This window comes from Pholis gunnellus, assembly GCF_910591455.1.
Source record: "Pholis gunnellus genome assembly, chromosome: 12".
Taxonomy (NCBI): domain Eukaryota; kingdom Metazoa; phylum Chordata; class Actinopteri; order Perciformes; family Pholidae; genus Pholis; species Pholis gunnellus.
The window spans coordinates 3,706,243-3,723,464 of record NC_136539.1 but is presented as its reverse complement, the minus strand read 5'-3'; the positions used below and the strand labels follow the sequence as shown (position 1 = coordinate 3,723,464).

The window sequence follows — 17,222 nt, the reverse complement described above, 5'->3', positions numbered from 1 at the left end:
AGGTTCTTATACTTTGAGTGTTTTCATGTGAGAAGACCTAGTAATACTGCATAATAAGTACTTGGTGATAAAAGGCTTTTGCTTATAAAACATGCAATCCTATGTATGTGTGTATTTAAGTCTCTGTATTTATGTATATGTTATGTAATTCTAATACGACTGTGCTACAGAAAATGCCTGCTTTAAATACTTGACTTTAAATGTTCAGTTAGCATCTCACAATTGTACCTATCAGTACCTCGTTACGTTCCATCATGTAATTAACACAAACATTACGTCAAAATAAATACCTATCAGATAATAATAATATAGTATTTTTAGCGCATTACCTCGCATTAAATCACGTCCAGTGCCTTAACTTGTATTATTGATTCTTCTCTGCAATAGCCGCTGCTATCGCTCCGCACTAAATAACCGGATGATAATGTAACGTGCTGCGCGTCTCCGGTGACGCTGTGTGGCTGCATCAGCGCACGGTTGCACCGCGACACTTCGCCAGAGACGTGTTTTTTCTCCCACTCCCTCAGAAGCACAGTGGGGTCTAGCGCACGCTCCACAATGGAGACTAAACCGGTCATCACCTGCCTTAAAACGCTGCTCATCGTTTACTCCTTCGTCTTTTGGGTACGTAGCCTCTCTCCGTCTTCTTTCTTTGTTTGATAACGTAATCCACCATGATGTGTTAGGGATGTGCGCGATGAAGGGGTGGGCAGCGGCAGCATCATCGACGGCATCGGTGCTGTTGTGCGGATACATCGCTAAATGAAAAGTCGCTACCTTCACTCTGCGTTTGAAATGTGGATTTTAATCGCCTTGCATTTTGTAACTTGTGCTTAGGTTGCACATATTTGGGCTGCAGAGCGGTGAGCACACACCGAGCGCACGTAGCGCTATGGTTGTTGTCAGTTAGCGCTGAAGAGGACGGTAACGTCACGATTTAACGGTGTCTGATGAGAGACCCGATGTTAGGGGCCTCGTCTGTGTGATGAGGCCCCGGTTGAAGCCCCGTTTTCTTAACGCATTATGTACATTTTGGGGTCGTTGCTATAGATTTCTTAAAGGGACCTTGCACCCTTAGTGTATATTCCCATACAGATATGCAGACAAACAAGCAAACCCATTGATTCCTATGGGAACACGGTAGAAAATGCTCTTAATTGCCTTAAACTGAGTGTCCAGAAAAACAGAAACACTTGACCAGTGTTGGAAGAAGTGCTCAGATCTTTTATTTAATAAATAACGCATAAATAGTACCACAGAGAAAGATACTTCATTATTAATGAAAGTCCTGCATTCTAATAGGCTGCAGAAGTACTATCACCAAATGTGTCTAAAGTAAAGGTACTTATTTTCCAGCATAATGGCCCCTTTATCATATTTGATGATTATCACCGATGCATTAAGATGTAAGGCATTTTAAATGTTGTTGCTGGTCCTGAGCAGCAATAACAGTGTAAAAGTGTAAAAATACACTATTACAAGTAAAAGTCCTGCATTCCAAATCCCACGTAAGCAACAGTATATAAGTATTAGCATCAAAATGTACTTAAATTACCCAAATTAAAATATTATTATTATTATTATTATTATATTAATTCAGAATAATATCTGCAATGTAACTAGAAGCTAATGTCAGATAAATGTAGTGGAGTAAAAAAATCCAATATTGGCAGAGTAGCAGTATAGAGTAGCACAGAATGGGAATACTCAAGTACCTCAAAATGATACTTTGTATACAGTACTTGAGTGATTGTACTTTTAACCACTGCACTTGAACCATGTTATGCAGATACCTGGTATAAATACTTTACTTTGAATGTCCAGTTAATGTCTACACACAAAATGTTTACTTTACTTTACAAAACTTGACTTTGTGGTTGTGTTGTTTAATGCAGCATTGTATTAAAGGTAGAGCTGCTAATAACAGTTATATACATTATTGATTAATCTGTGTAAAGATTATTTTTGTTTTAGATGAGAAAATAGTTACAAAAAGGTTGATCTCAATCTTCTAAAGCCTATAAAGAAGTCTACAAATGTGTTTTTTTAATTGACCAACAGTCTAAAACCCAAAGATATTCAGTGCACTATGATGTAAGACGAGATAAAGAAGCAAGGCCTCACATTTGAGAAGCTGGATCCATGAACTTTGTGGACATTTTGCATGATAAATGATTATCAAAATAGTGCGAGTGTTTCTAATATTTTGTCCTCAAAGAAAAGCGGAGAGGTAGGCTCAAGCTTGTTTTGACGTACAAACATCCATGTGAACTAAGAACACGTAACATTTTGTGGGGATCTTGCAAATATCAGTGTGGACTACCTCTCTTTTTCCTCTGTATGCTGTTCTTGTCCTGCACCTGTGCTCTGTTGCATGGGGTGGACGTGTCCTCCTTCTCTGCGTGGTCCACCACACTTACACACTGAGCAGAAACACTAGCTATGCCCTGCAGTATCAAGCAAAACACAGCAGCACAAAAGCCTCATGTTATACCAACAAGTTCAATCAATACCTCTGGAGGATTCTTTTGCCAAGGTCTGAAGCTGATTTGAAATTCATAAAAATGCTGTAATGCTGAGCAAGCAAACAGTATCATAAAACAATACTCAAATGAAGAATAGATTCATATTTTCACTGTAATTAAAACTCATTGTAGTAAGTGAGCCAGCAGATCACTTCAGAAAGCATCTCAACCCAAATACATTTGCTCCCATTTGTGGGATAAATGCCTTTTTAGATTTAGAAGTGAAATAATATTTGATTATTCCAAGTTTGGCTTCGAGGGGTTTGGATTGTTTACCATTTGATGGCCAGCTGATCACACATAATCTAGCATAATTGCAGACAACAATATGAACATTATACCCACAATACTGTGGGACTAACTGACGAGCAGTTCAGTTAACTTTGGGCGGGTATGACTGTAATTTCGGGTTATAGGATGATTTCTGAACACAGCCAGACACAGCAAGGCCACACTCCATATAAGGTTCTTTGACTTGTCCCCATAAGATTCCCCATTTTTGGTTCCAGGTAGAACCTTTTTAAAAAAACTTCCACCTGGAACCCTTTCCGAGGTTTCTACCTAGAATTCAACATCAAGGGTTATACCTACAACCATCTGTGAAAGGTTCCACCCAGCACCCCCTATGAGAGGTTCTACAGAGAACCCTTCTATTGGGTAATGGTTCCACCCGGAACCTTCTCTGGGTTTTTAGCCATTTCCACCTTCTAACAGTGCTCACAACAACCCACCCATGGGGTTCTACCAAGATCCCTTTTATATTCCAAGGGTTTCATCTAGAACCCCAACAGGGGGTTCTACCAATAACCTCTTTATACTCTCTTTTACATCCAATAGATCTTTCTTCATCCTAACCATGGTTTTAGTTTAACAGGTTACTCTGGGGCCATGTGAACCACGTCCAGCAGCCTTGTGCCACATGAGGCCCCTAAAGGGTCAGGGTACATGTTGTGCAGTGCAACCCACAACAACCATCTTGTGTGCTAGCATGGACCTATCCAGGGGGTTCTAACGACAACCCTTTTTTATTCCAATGCTTTCATCTTGAACCCACCCAGGGTTCATGAGGCTCCTAAAGGGAGGGGGCTGATGTGGTGGGCTACAGCAGAACCCACAACTATCATGGTCCACAAGCACCGTTGAGTTGCTTCATATAGACATGCTCAGAGTGAATTTAAGTTCCCTCTGGTAAGCAGTGATGCTGGAGGGCTTTTATTGTGAAAGGTAAAAACGGAAGAAGTAAAGCGGTATGCTCTGCCGTTGTCAATGTGGAGGCAACAAGCTATTTCCCCAATTAATAAATACAAAGTACTTTGTGGTGGTTTGTGATGCGCTGCTCTGCTCACATTACAAATATTAATTTTCACGCCACAACTCATGTATTTATCTCAATGGCGCTGCTCTCGCTCCTCTCGTCCATCTGCCATTTTTCCTTCAGCGCAATGCATGATGGTATATGGTGCTTGGTTGTACACTAATTTTCGTGATGCATTGTGGTACACTTTGAGTCAACTAAATAGGATATAATAGTTCTCTCTCTACATTCGGACAGCACTACAAACTGGCAGACCGAGTGAGCTCAGACACAGGCCCTTTCAGAACTAAATGGTTGATGGTAGAACCTCAGCCCTTCAGAAAAAAACAGTTTGGAACCCTTTACCTCTAAGACTGTAGGATAAGAACACGTGGTAGAGCTTTATCTCCATAATGTGTTTAGGACCTGAAGAGTCATTTCCATTTTTTCCTGAACTAACCCCGGACATTGGCAGAAGAGAGTTCCGGTGGACACATAGTTCTGTGTTCCCCGAGGCTTAGAAAGCAGATCTGTGCCGCGTGTGTCTGCCTGCATTGCAGACATGTGCCGCCGTCACTGATACCAACTTTTATATTTAGTCCCGATTGGAGCGCCTTCCATCGACAGCATCGGGTTTCAGAGTGCAGAAAGTGTCTCACAGCTTCGCGGCTGTCTTCGCCAGAGAGGTTCGCCAGTGGTGGCCTCCACGTCGGGGGCCCCGGGCCTCACTGCCATCGGCTTGTCGTGGCGAATGACGTCTCAAGAGCGAATAGCAATGTCTTCTCCACACGGGACGGTTAAATGCGGAGCAGGTGGTGGAGTCTGTGTTGTGTCCTCGCCAGCATATTTTGTCATCGCGCCTTCTGTTGCTTTATTGGGCCTGTGGAGGAGGAGGAGGAGGAGGGAAGAGGGGTGACCTGTTTTAAACTCTGTGCTGTAACCAGTGTGGCCGGCCTGGCGTTGAATTTCAAACACAACATGAAGGGAGGAGGAGGAGGAGGAGGAGGTGGGGGCCTGTTTGGGATTCAGCAGCACACATGAAGGCTCGATGACTTGCCCCTCCTCATTGGACTTAATTTCCCCCGTTGGCTTCGAAATTAACACTTTAGCAATGACAAGACGATCTGTTATTTGTATGCAGCGGCGGCGGCGGCGGCTCTCGGGGGGGGCGAGACATTTTGTTACTGATGATGTAGGCCATAAACAGTGAGTACATGGTCACCTGGAGGACCATTCTCTGAAATGACAGCCCGCTCCGGCTGCTAGAATCGCTGTTAATAGAAACTGGAGGCGTCATTACCGACCAATCAAGTCATCGGCCACCAGTCGAATGTATGAATATTTTGATAATCATATAATTGTTATTTTGTGAGCAAAAAAGCCAAACATTTCCTGGTTCCAGCTTCACAAATGTGAGGATGTGGTGCTTTTTGTTGTTGTACGTGAGAGTAAACTGAATATAGTCGAAGACATTTACAGACATCACCTTTCTACAAAATTCTACATTTTTTTCTGACATTTTTTTAGACAAAACAATTGATCAATTAATTGAGTAAATAGCCAGTAGATTAATCAATTTTGAAAATTGTCATTATTTGCAGTTCGAGATTTATACCTCAGTATCCATCCCTTTAATATCTGTATCCGTGTTAGCTCTCTGTTCTCAACCTTTGAGGCTTTTGACCTTACAGAGCTTCATCTACTTGCAACCTCTCGTCACAGGATACAAAATCAATTCTAAACAGTTCAATCGCACTTTCAAATTGTTTTATTTTCATACTTTTTAGGCCTAGAGATGTGAATTAATCCAGTGATCCACAAGCGAAAAGCAACAATTGGAGTTGTTCTGCTTTATAACATATAAATGTTATCTTGTCACAATATACATAAATATTTTGAATTAAAATTACATATATTGTACTGTGATAGGTCATTTCATTCATAGCTCTCATGCCTAGTCTAAAGCCACTTACAATAAGAGCTAAAGGTCCATCCCTTCCAAACAGACTTGTTCACCTTCACTATTAAAGCCATTCATTCCTTAGAGGAATATTTTTTAATTAATATTCTGTATATAATAGTATATAGTATATCATATTTGCTAAGGATATCTAGGTCTGTATTTAATATTTAATAAAGGTCGAGAACAACCTGAGACGGCTCGCTCTTCTGATTAAGTGAAGCCCCACCAATCAATGTCCTTACATCAACAATAGCTCAGATAACTGTGTAACACGACAGATGCTCAAAGTGAAGATCCCACAGAGAATTATCAAACACCTCTGCAGTTTCTCTCAACTCTAAAGTTTCTTCATTGCTTTGGTTTTAAAGCCATAGCTTCAGCATTGTTTTCAGCCAAAGCAACTGTACATGAGCTGCTCAGCACCAAAGTGGGGACAGACTAAGTTAGTGACTAGCTGGTGAACGTAGTGAAGCATTTAGCCCTAAAGAGACAGATACTCATTTAGGAGTTGGTGGAGACCAACAACTGAGCTAAAAGAGAGTTAACACTGGACAAGTATTGATGAGGTGGACAGATATACGACTCAAAGTCAATGCTCATGTTGATCCGTGTCTGCTGGATGTGTAAATAGTGAATTTGCTATATCAACTTTGAAATATGTGATATTACAAATATTACCATCTTATTATTAGGTGATAATACGTCAGCTTAAGTTTTACAGCTATGATTTTGGGGTGTACTGTCCCTTTAAGTTGTCGCTTCCAATCAATAGACATAGGTAGCACACTCATACAGCACCAGTACTTAGTTTTTACTCTACTGAACAAGCAAAAGACACACCAACCCGAGAAGCATTTAATACATTCTTTCAAGCTCTTGTTGCATCAAATGATGATTGCTCTCTAGTTTTCTCTCTAAATAGGTGAGAAGCAGCTCAGTACCTGAGTATTAATGCATACTTACAATATGTGATGATTCACATGATACATGTTCATAGAACATGTAACTCAACACCTTGAGAAATCGCATCCCATAGGAAAGCAGTCGACTGGCAGGCCTGTGGAAAATGTGTCTCGTGCACACAGCAGCATAGCAGAGGGAACCACAGGAGGAGGATTCAGATGAAGAGGTCACAGAAAACGCTGAACAGACAACTCTTGAGACGACTTTAAAGAGACAATCTACTGTCTCTCAGTCCTCACGATGTGGTTCAGCTCCATCAAACGTCGTGCCACTGAGGATTTATCTAACTCGCATCCGACTGCCCACAACTTGTCAATAACAGCCGTTTTTAGAAACCGCAGCTACATGTTTGAGTTACAAACACAAAGAGATAAATACTCTGGCAATAATGTGGAAAACTTACAAAGGTTCTGATGATCAGTTAACCACGAGTCATTTTGTAAATATTTAGTGTGGTTTCTTTTAATCTTCTATGATAGTGAACTAAATATATTTGGGTTTTGGACCGTTGGTGGAAACAATTTGATGGTCATTTGACACTATTCTGACCATTTATAGACCAAACGATTGATCTATAATTAAAATATTCGTTAGTTGCTTAGCTCATGCTTCCTTCAGGAGCTGCCAGTGTGTATGTGTGTGTGTGTGTTCCCTCACTGTAACCCTTCTTATCACTTCACCCTCAGCTGAAACTCATCATCTGCGTGTGTCATAGTGCTGGTATGGACATTCATGTGTGGATGTCTGCATGACACACGATCAAGTCGAGCCGTGTTACACAGCTGGTAGACATTCTCAAACTACTCTCACTGTGTTCCATTTAGATCAGGGTGATAATTCAATGTGGTCATTTATAATCATATGGTGACGTAACATCAAGATATCAAGATCCTTTTCAGGCTGGTATTATCCAGCGTCTGTAGCTACTTCTACGGAAACAAACGTGCCGTGATTGGAAGATATCCTACGACATGATTTCATATGTTATCCACATAATCATAAACGAGGAAGTCCTCAAAAGCCCACACAGGGCGGGCAGAAGGGAGATGGATGGGTCTCACAAACACTTATCTTTCCTCCAAGAGGTCGCAGTCAACGTTGATTTATTTGCCACGTAATTTGCGTACTTCTCGTAACATCACTTCTGTAGTTCCTTTTTTCCTAAAGTAGTTCTGTTGCTTAACCTAACTAAGTATTTCACGATCTTTTCCTAAACCTCCTGTGAAGACGGAAGATTATTTTGAAAAGGCCGCATGCATGTAATGAGCGGAATATCATACGAACCGCTGTATGAATTACATCGTCTAAATTGATAATAACAAGCACACACGTACTGAAATTTCTCTGACAAATCTGATTATTTGACAGTAAAGTTCGTAATAAAATGAGAAATTACTCACAATAACACTTGACAAATATAAAGTGCTCAAAGTACTTTTCATTTGTCAAGTATTTAATTCACACAAGAGTGTACAAAACCATGTGGTTATTTTATGTTGAATGTAGCATATTGAATATTTATTGAATTTCCAAAATGTCCTAATGGAAATGAAATGACATACATCATGCTAAAAGATTTTGGTCATATCGCCCAGCCCTAGAAGTCTGAAGGACTTATTCTGGTGGTTAGACTGCGACCACATCTAGCAAACTAGGAAACTCCAGCAGTCAAAGGACACACTCGTGATCTGTTATGGTGAACAACCTTTGCCCAGTCATTACGTGCACACCCTGCCAGACGGGGCAATGTGTGCATTTTGTTAACACAGTCATTACCAGCAGAGGCTTGTTTAAGCTACGGTCAGAGAGGGAACATGGCAGCCTAAGAGCATGCAAATAAATATTATATATATATATATTTACAGTCGTTAATCACTTCTGTGTTATTGTATTTTTTTAACGTAACGTGAAGCCTCAGGACATTCTTGACTAATTGTTAAGAGGGAACTTTTAATCAGAGAGCAAAACTAGTGGAGTCCTTGCTGTCGCAGTCACATTGGCTCATTTCCTGCTGAGAGCAGGTTTCAGGGTGCGCGCACACACACACACACATTCACACACAGAGGCATTCTGCTCCCTCTCTAGTCAGAGGGCCTGGCAGCAGGATGGCGAGCAGCCTCCTCTTGGAAAGGGGGGGGGGGGGGGGGGGGGGGGGGTCAGGACGATGAGTTGGCCCCCCTCACTAGAGTCTGATCATCAGGCAGCCGCTCCACACCCCAGTGCCAGTGAGACATACCCAGCTGAGACACACGCCGCTTCAGCTGCCGCGCACAACGCCCTCTTTCATCCCACAGCCCCTCATTTGAAATGCTAAGATCGGCGCAACAGGAGGAAGCGTCTCGCCTCAGATCAAAGGCTCTTTGATATGTCCCCTCTCTTTTTCTCTCTCTTCCTCTCCGTGTGTGTGTGTGTGTGTGTGTGCGCAGGCGTATTCACGAAGCAGGTGATTGCCATCCCGAGCGGCAGATACATTTGTGTCGTCTGTCTGCCGTCTCCTCCTCCTTCTCGCTCTAATTGCTCTGCTCCTTTTTTGTTCCACCTTGATCCTCTCTCTCCTCCTCCTCCTCCTCCTCCTCCTCCTCCTCCTCCTCCTCCTCCTCCCCCCTCGCCTCGGCTGCTAAAACACAGGCATTGTAATCGCGCCGACGAAGTGCGGAGATAAAGGCCCGTTCCCGGCTTTCATTCTGTTCCCTGTGCTCTCTCTCTCTCTCTCTCTCTGTCTCTCTCTCTCTCTCTCTCTCTCTCTCTCTCTCTCTTTTGTTACATCCATCTCTCCAACCTCCCCCCCACCGCCCTCTAGATAACAGGAGCCATCCTGCTGGCAGTGGGAGTATGGGGGAAGTTGATGCTGGGCCCGTACATCTCTCTGATCGCCGACAACTCCACCAACGCCCCGTACGTCCTCATCGGCACCGGCACCGTCATCATCGTCTTTGGCCTGTTCGGATGCTTCGCCACCTGCAGAGGAAGCCCATGGATGCTGAAGCTGGTGAGACGCTAGGGGGGGGGATGCTGGTTAATTAGCCCTCAGGTCACATGATAAAGGGAATAATGGCTGACCTCTATCCTGTAAAGAGGGATCAGAAATCCAATAGATGCTGCAGGGCGCTTTGTTCTGTTAATGGTGGTCAAGTGTGTGTGTGTGTGTGTGTGTGTGTGTGTGTGTGTGTGTGTGTGTGTGTGTGTGTGTGTGTGTGTGTGTGTGTGTGTGTGTGTGTGTGTGTGTGTGTGTGTGTGTGTGTGTGTGTGTGTGCAAGCATAGGCAAATGACACACTTAGGCAGAGGGTTATCATGCAAACTATGCAAATCTCCTTCTCTCTCTCTGCAGTATGCCATGTTCCTGTCGCTCGTCTTCCTCGCCGAGCTGGTGGCCGGGATCTCTGGATTTGTGTTTCGCCATGAGGTCAGCAATGCAACTCACCACTTGGCAACAAGTCTAACACTAGAGCTGTGCAAAGCACTCTCGCACCCGTTAACGTTCTTACTGACCTGGTGTGTGTTTGCGCGCCGCAGATAAAGGGGACCTTTCACAGGACGTACACCGACGCGGTGCTGAACTACAACGCCGAGGACGAGGCGAGCCGCGCCGTGGATAACCTGCAGCACCGGGTGAGTCCGGCCCCCCGTGACACGATACCATCCAGGTGAAACAGCTGATGCACGCATCGGCAGCCAACCAAAACACAGCCATGAATGATAACGGTTGTTTTTTTTAAAGGATTAAACCAGATCAACACACTCTTTTTCTTCCCATGAAAAGACAGAAATGTAAATGATTCATGCTACTGACAGGTGTTGCCTATATATTTGTAGCCAAAGCTGAATATAGCTTGTTTGTCTGTGTCATGCCGTTTATTAATTAATATCAAAAATAAATTAAATATTTATTAATCCATAGCTGAAAATAGTCCCCAATGAATGCAATCTTTGTTATTATTATTATGGTATATTATGTTTATTTACTGCTGTTTGATTAGCGCTACTGAAAACTGCAGTGCTCAGTTCTTTTCTTTTTTAAAAAAATTAAATTCTATATTTGTTGTGACTTGTTTGTAAAGATCTATGTCTTCAATAAGAAGCATTAGGGGCTGAGTGTCAGTCGTAAACTATTCAGAGATATGTTTTGGTCTTTTTTGACAATGAGTAATGTTCTCATCTGCTTCTCATAATCTCCTCCCCTGTATATAGCTGCGTTGCTGCGGAGTGTATAACTACACCAGTTGGTTTGGCAGTGTGTATTACCCGTCCAACGGCATTCCCGCCAGCTGCTGCTTTAACTCTTCCGACTGCAACCCGGACGACCTCCGCAATGCAACTCTAGCCCCGAGCAAAGTCTACCACCAGGTCAGCTCGCCACTGCATTTTTCTGCTCAGCACTTCATGTAGTCGATGAATCTCACCGGTCAGAAGGTGACTGTATTAATACTCTGACGGGGAAATCATTCAGCTTTTTCAAAAACCATCTCCCTCCGTACATTAACACCTGCCTCAGATATTCTCCCAGACCCCCGTTCCCTCTGCAAACTAACCTGCCCCCTTTGTTTCAGGGCTGTTACGAGCTGGTCACTTCATTCATGGAGACCAACATGGCCATTATTGCGGGAGTGACGTTTGGGATCGCCTTCTCACAGGTAAGAGGTTTGAAGGTGGTGATGTGCAAATAAAGCATCAATAAAGGATTATTATTATTAAATGGTGTTAATTAAGAAGATCAATCACACTGCCGTGGCCTACTGGGACCTTTGGACATAACAGAGCCATTGTTCATGTTATTAGTAACACCTTTGCTTTTCCTGCTATGACACATTACGGCGAAAAAAGACCCATTGCATGAAACAAGTACCTCAATCTAAATTGCCAGAAATAGATAGACTTTTGCATATCCTTCTTCTTTGTCTTCTAAACAAGCATGTAACAAAGCTAGATGAAGGAAGGAGACACTTGTAGCACGGCCGTTTTTACAACAGCAATCAGAAGGTTTCACAGGAAATGACGTTTCGATTTTTGAGAAAATGGCAATTCAAATGTTTTTTTTTTAACCCCGAATGTGAAATAATCAAAAAATACCTTGTCTGTCTGTCCTTCAGCTGATTGGCATGTTGCTGGCCTGCTGTCTGTCCAGGATCATCACAGCCAATCAGTATGAGATGGTTTAGCTGATGTGACGTGGCAGGTAGGAGACATTTAAAGATGCACACACACACACTCACACACACACACACACACACATTCAGAGTTACAGCTGCTATAGTCAATATTTTATGTTAACAATGAATAACTTTACAAGGATAATGTAGAAGGAGTCACTCGTAGTCATATATAGGTCATTTCAGCACTGTGTTTTGGTTTTACAGCCAACAACTTAAAACTCGGGTAGGTCGTGTATTTTATAAAACCTTTTTTTTGTATTTGTTGAAATTCTCTTTCCATTCTGACATCGATCAATAAATGAAATGCTCTGACAAAAAAAGAAAAAAAGAAGAATATCTGTGGCTGTCGCAGGACTGTAATCCATCTACCTGCCTGTCTACCTATCTTCTCTCTGTGCGCTCATTGCTCGTCAGCAAAGTCTTCCACAAGCTGCTATCTTGACAGCTGTGACTACCAACAACAGCCATGTCCGTTGTCTACGCTCATAATGATCATTTTGGGGTAGTGGCTTTGGAGGGATGCCCGAAGGGAGGGACCGTCAGTGTTGCCGACTTGGCAACTCTCCAGCTAGATTTAGCAACTTTCGGAGCCGGTGCTGCTAGCTACTTTCATCGGACAAGAGTTGGCGACACAGGGTTGGGTTTTTCTGTTGGATCATTTCAAAATCTAGCGCACTCCTGCTGGCTTCTGCAAAGTTGTCGAACCCAGCTTTACCCGCTCTTCAGCATGGTTTCTAGCCACAGCAGCAGCATTTTTATTACAGAAAAAGAAACCCTCCCTTCGCTACCTGTCCATTCCCAAACAGCAGATGAACAAAGTCAGCAACCTGCTGGTGAACATAATGGAGCGTTTAGCAGCTAAAGAGTCTGATATTTCCCTCAGGAGTGTAGAGACCAAATCAGAGCTAAAAGGAAAGTCAGTCGGGTGCCCAGAAACATGACTCTAAATATATACAAATGGTGATTTGTGTTTGCTGGATGTGTAAATAGGCAACTGTTTGCTAACATGTTCGCCCTAACAATGTATTGAGATGTTAGAAGGTGAAGTGCTTTAATTCATGCACAACTCTTCTTTCTTTGTGTTTTTGTGTATTCAGGGAGATGAAGAGAAGAAGAGACAAAGAGCCTTGACACATGACGACAGTAAATTCCCGAAAACACTATCACGCGTCTGACTTGGAATTTACCTCCCTCCGTCTCTCTGCCTGTGAATCTTAATGTAATATCTTAATGTATCTTACTGTAAAGCACCATTCCTCGACTCACCGCTGTTGCATCAAAGCGTTCTATACCACACATCCCACCGCCGCTTGATGTAGAGGGTTGCTCATTAGCGCATATCTCGGATCAGTGCGGCCTACAACGAGCAGGTAGACCGAGGTTGTCTGGGTTGACGGCGGCGCTGGTCTCAGATAAGTGGAATTGGGTGGAACTCGGCTTCTCGGTCGGCTGCAGCATGCTCCACCGAGCGTCATCAGAAGACCAACGCACATGTTTGTACAGAACGACATTACCGAGGCTTGAAAGTAACACTTAAATAGATAGTTTTAGTTTTGCATTTGACTTTGCTATTGCTCGCCATTGTATATTCCTATGGTCGTGACATTTTGTGAACTCATCGTGTGCACTGAGGAGGATATTTTAAGTTTATATGAAATTTAAGGGAGCTGACTTGCGTATTTTTACCTGTAGATGAGGCATGATGTTTTTTTGACCTGATAATCCAACCAAAAAGCAGATCATGATGTAAATTGTGTGTTAGGATTGTAATTCAGTATCAAATACAGCTTTAGCCGGGATAAATACACAAGAACACAAAATGGGACGATTACCTGTCCCACTCTACTGCCCACAGTTACTTAAAATAATGCTCTTTGCTCCTACTTACACTTATGGTACTTAATGTAACTCAATCGTATTTTTTATGGGGGGGTTTTTGAGGGGAAAGAAAACTAACCAAAAAAATAACGCCGGTTGTGGAATAAATCAACTGAAGGCCGAGTCACACCACAAATTGATGTTTCAGTATCTCTGAAGTAAACGGGACGATAAGTTCAAGCAGCTCATCCAAAAAGACGGAGTTGCACCATCAACTCCTGTCTCATAACTGTCAAAAGTCCATTTTGTGGAGCATCTTGTATACGCCCACAGAGGAGGGTAAATAAAAACCGATGACACTACACAGCTTATGTGCTGCAATAACTCCCTCAGTGTTGCCACTCTGTTGTTCCCCTAAAGGCCAGTTCTGCTAATCCATCCGTCAAGATGACTTGTTATAGGTCAACGGCGCAAATTTGCTTTTCATTGAAGTTAATTGATTTTGCCACAAAAATCCAGTATTAAACGCTGGTGTGACCCAGCCGGGTCGGGCTCTAAGTCACGCCTAACACTCCGTTATTTTTAGAGATTAGTGCGCTTCAAGCAATGCAGAGAATCATACAGATAACAATGCTTCTCTAAAGGCATTCATAGCGTGACACCCGGCTGTCAGATGAAATGTGACAGAGTCTTCAGTGTGAATAGTAAAGGAGAGAGATTGAGAGGGAAGGTTAAGTCCTGCCAACGTTCACACCTCCACACAGCTGGCCGATCTGTGCGTACAATGTGCTCGACGATCCAACATGCACTTCATTTGGCGCACACTGGCACCTTCGTAATATTTCAGTACTTGTCTCGTGGTTCATCTAAAAGTAACTGACTAAATTCCAAAATGTCAAGAATTAGCTTTAAAGAGCAACTTAAACTTAGAATCTTGTTGTTGTTTTTTTGCCGACAAGGATTCTGGGTTTTTAAAGGTTTGAATATGTTTCCGTTCGGGTCATATCAAATCATATCAACAGTTCCCTCCTGGTGGAATATATTAACAGCTGTGTGTTACAGTGAGAGACGTCGACATTAGAGATACGCAGGACTCCAGCAGTGTTCATCTAGAATTTACAGTATCCTATGCAGTGCATCAACACGCCATCATCATCATCACCTGTAGATATTTATGGGAAATGTGATTTATATGACGTAATGTTTCTCATCCTAATATGCTAATCAGTATAAATGTTGTGTCACAGTTTTGATTCCGCACACCGTGCCGTTAGTCTGTATTTGGTTGATTAGTTTGTAGGAAAAACTCGCACTGGAAAAATAATTGTGGCCAATGTTTTTGTTGAGAGTGACGTGCAACCTGTAGGTGTTTCAATTTTAACTGTGTATTTATTACGGTTTGGTTGGCATTAAGTTTACACCAAGTGATTTTCTATCGCTCTTTCAGTATGTGTGCGTGTGAGTGATTTTTCTGTCTTTTATTTGACTGTCTCCTTAACCTCGAGTGTGAGTGTGTGTGTGTGTGTGTGTGTGTGTGTGCGTGTGTGTGTGTGCGTGCGTGGGGTGTGTGTGTGCGTGTGTGTGTGTGTGTGTGAGAGAGAGAGAGCGTCTAGATTTCGTGGATCCCGCTGTCTTCATTTTTGGTCAGTATTTGGTCGTGGCTTTTCAAAGCTCGTCGCTTTTAAAGCTGTGAATTTATTTAAGTGACTGTATGTTTTCCGACGCTCCTTCCCTAACCTGATATTGTGCTGTAAATACTAAACTGTAATACCATCCTGCTTACACATGGGGTCACCAGACACTGGAAAAGAATGGCACCACGCTGTCTGCTATTGACTAAGTCACCATCAGTGGTCTTATTATCAATAAATATACTGAATAACAAGTGTGTTTGGTGTTTGTTCACTTTTTGCTACCATAAAGACAGCCCTGTACCTCTCAAATGTTGAGTTAAACAGTTGTTTTATATATTTACCAATGCTACTACTGGTCTATAGACCATTTCAAATGTTTCCAAATTCTTCTGAAGGTGAGACCCTGGTTAAACTATGAGACTGTGCTACGAAGAGATGATGTATTAGTCATACACTATATATTTACCTGACTTTTTTTAATCATCTGGGTTGTTTCCACACATTACTAGGACAAGCTATATTTGTAGCTGCAGGTGTTGGAAGAGGTCGGGTTAAAGGTGAAGTCATCTTGAGATTAGGCTAAATTGTGTGGGTGGGTGCTCTATTTATTGAGATTGGGACGACCAACATGTGGGACATGTTGATGTAGAAATAGACTGCTAGGAATGTATATGAGTTGTCGGGTAACAGAGCAGCATATGCGGTGAATGGCCAGCCTATGGCCTGGATTCTGTCAACGGAAACACAACAATGGATGCAGGGATAAATTAGGTACATTTAAAAATTCCCCAAAACCTGGCAACAAAAAACCTGCTCTGCCAAAAATAAGTGATGGAACAGCATACATTTCTGCTACTCTGCAGCTTGGATGAAGATGATAATTAAACTTTTATTTTCTACTAAAATAAAAGACAAATACCAAGAATTGGACACACTTTCCCTTTAACTGTTTATTAGGAATTAATTGACTTTGTACAAGAATCAGAATAACACTTGAAACACTACTGCCTCCTGCTCCACCAAAACCAGCCTCCTCTTTTGTATTCTCATGTATTCTGTGGTTCTCACTGTTGCCATTATCTTCAACTTCATTTTCTCATAAGCATTTTTTTTATTTACACTTTTTGTTGTTGTTGCGTTTTCTTATTTTATTATAGGCCTCTTCAAAAAAATAAACTTATATGTTCTAAAACTGTGACTGATTTTCTTTAAAAGAGCCTCTCAGCTCCGGCTGGTTTACTTGATGACATCACTGTGCAGGCTATACCGTCCTCGGCCACATGGCGGCGCTTAGGTATCAGCGGAAAACGGAGCTGTGGCGAGGGGATTAATAAAAAAAAGAGAGAGAGAGGGAGCGCCGCATGTGTGTGGAAATGGATCACCGAGCACCACACGCACACACATACGCACGCGCGCGCGCACACACACACACACACAGACACACAACACACACACCACACACACACACACACACACACAGACACACACACACACACGTTATCCGTCCGCTTGTTCTCCTGCGCTGCTGCATCGCAAAACAACGAGGCCGGAAAAAAGGGATGGCCATACGGGTAAAGAGAGGCCGTTTCTCGGGGAGATCGCGCTAACCGTTCCGATCTTGTTACGCAAATTACCGGCAGAGCGGCGCGGCAGTGGGTCCGCTAATGGAGCGTGCGTGCCGCTGGCTTCCGTTCCGTGCCCCCCATCCCCCCCCCCCCCCCCCCCCCCCACCCTCGCTCCCCTCCCTCCCTCCCTTCCGACTCCCGAATGCCCTTATTAATGAGCTGTAAGCTAGAGGGAGGCATCCACCGGAGAGGCGCTATTACTCACACAGACACACACGCGCAGACCCGGACTCAAGAGCGCACGGACAC

At 42.9% G+C, this 17,222-nt stretch overlaps 1 protein-coding gene across 1 annotated transcript; it reads left to right on the top strand.

The window, feature by feature from the left end:
• The first annotated feature begins 508 nt into the window (after positions 1–508).
• On the top strand, positions 509–14,283 carry tspan7 (tetraspanin 7). The gene is made up of 8 exons (XM_079170497.1): positions 509–624; positions 9,546–9,734; positions 10,075–10,149; positions 10,260–10,355; positions 10,935–11,090; positions 11,294–11,377; positions 11,834–11,919; positions 12,994–14,283. The coding sequence occupies exons 1-7, from the start codon at positions 559–561 to the stop codon at positions 11,900–11,902; spliced, it is 735 nt and encodes a 244-aa protein (XP_079026623.1). The 5' UTR covers positions 509–558; the 3' UTR covers positions 11,903–11,919; positions 12,994–14,283.
• The last annotated feature ends 2,939 nt before the right edge of the window (positions 14,284–17,222 follow it).

Bases quoted from the DNA above. Each gene is read 5' to 3' on its own strand.
- tspan7 (XM_079170497.1), top strand. From the start codon at position 559: ATGGAGACTAAACCGGTCATCACCTGCCTTAAAACGCTGCTCATCGTT. The intron at 9,735-10,074 runs GTGAGACGCTAG...CTCTCTCTGCAG, and splicing joins GCCCATGGATGCTGAAGCTG to TATGCCATGTTCCTGTCGCT. The intron at 11,378-11,833 runs GTAAGAGGTTTG...TCTGTCCTTCAG, and splicing joins TTGGGATCGCCTTCTCACAG to CTGATTGGCATGTTGCTGGC.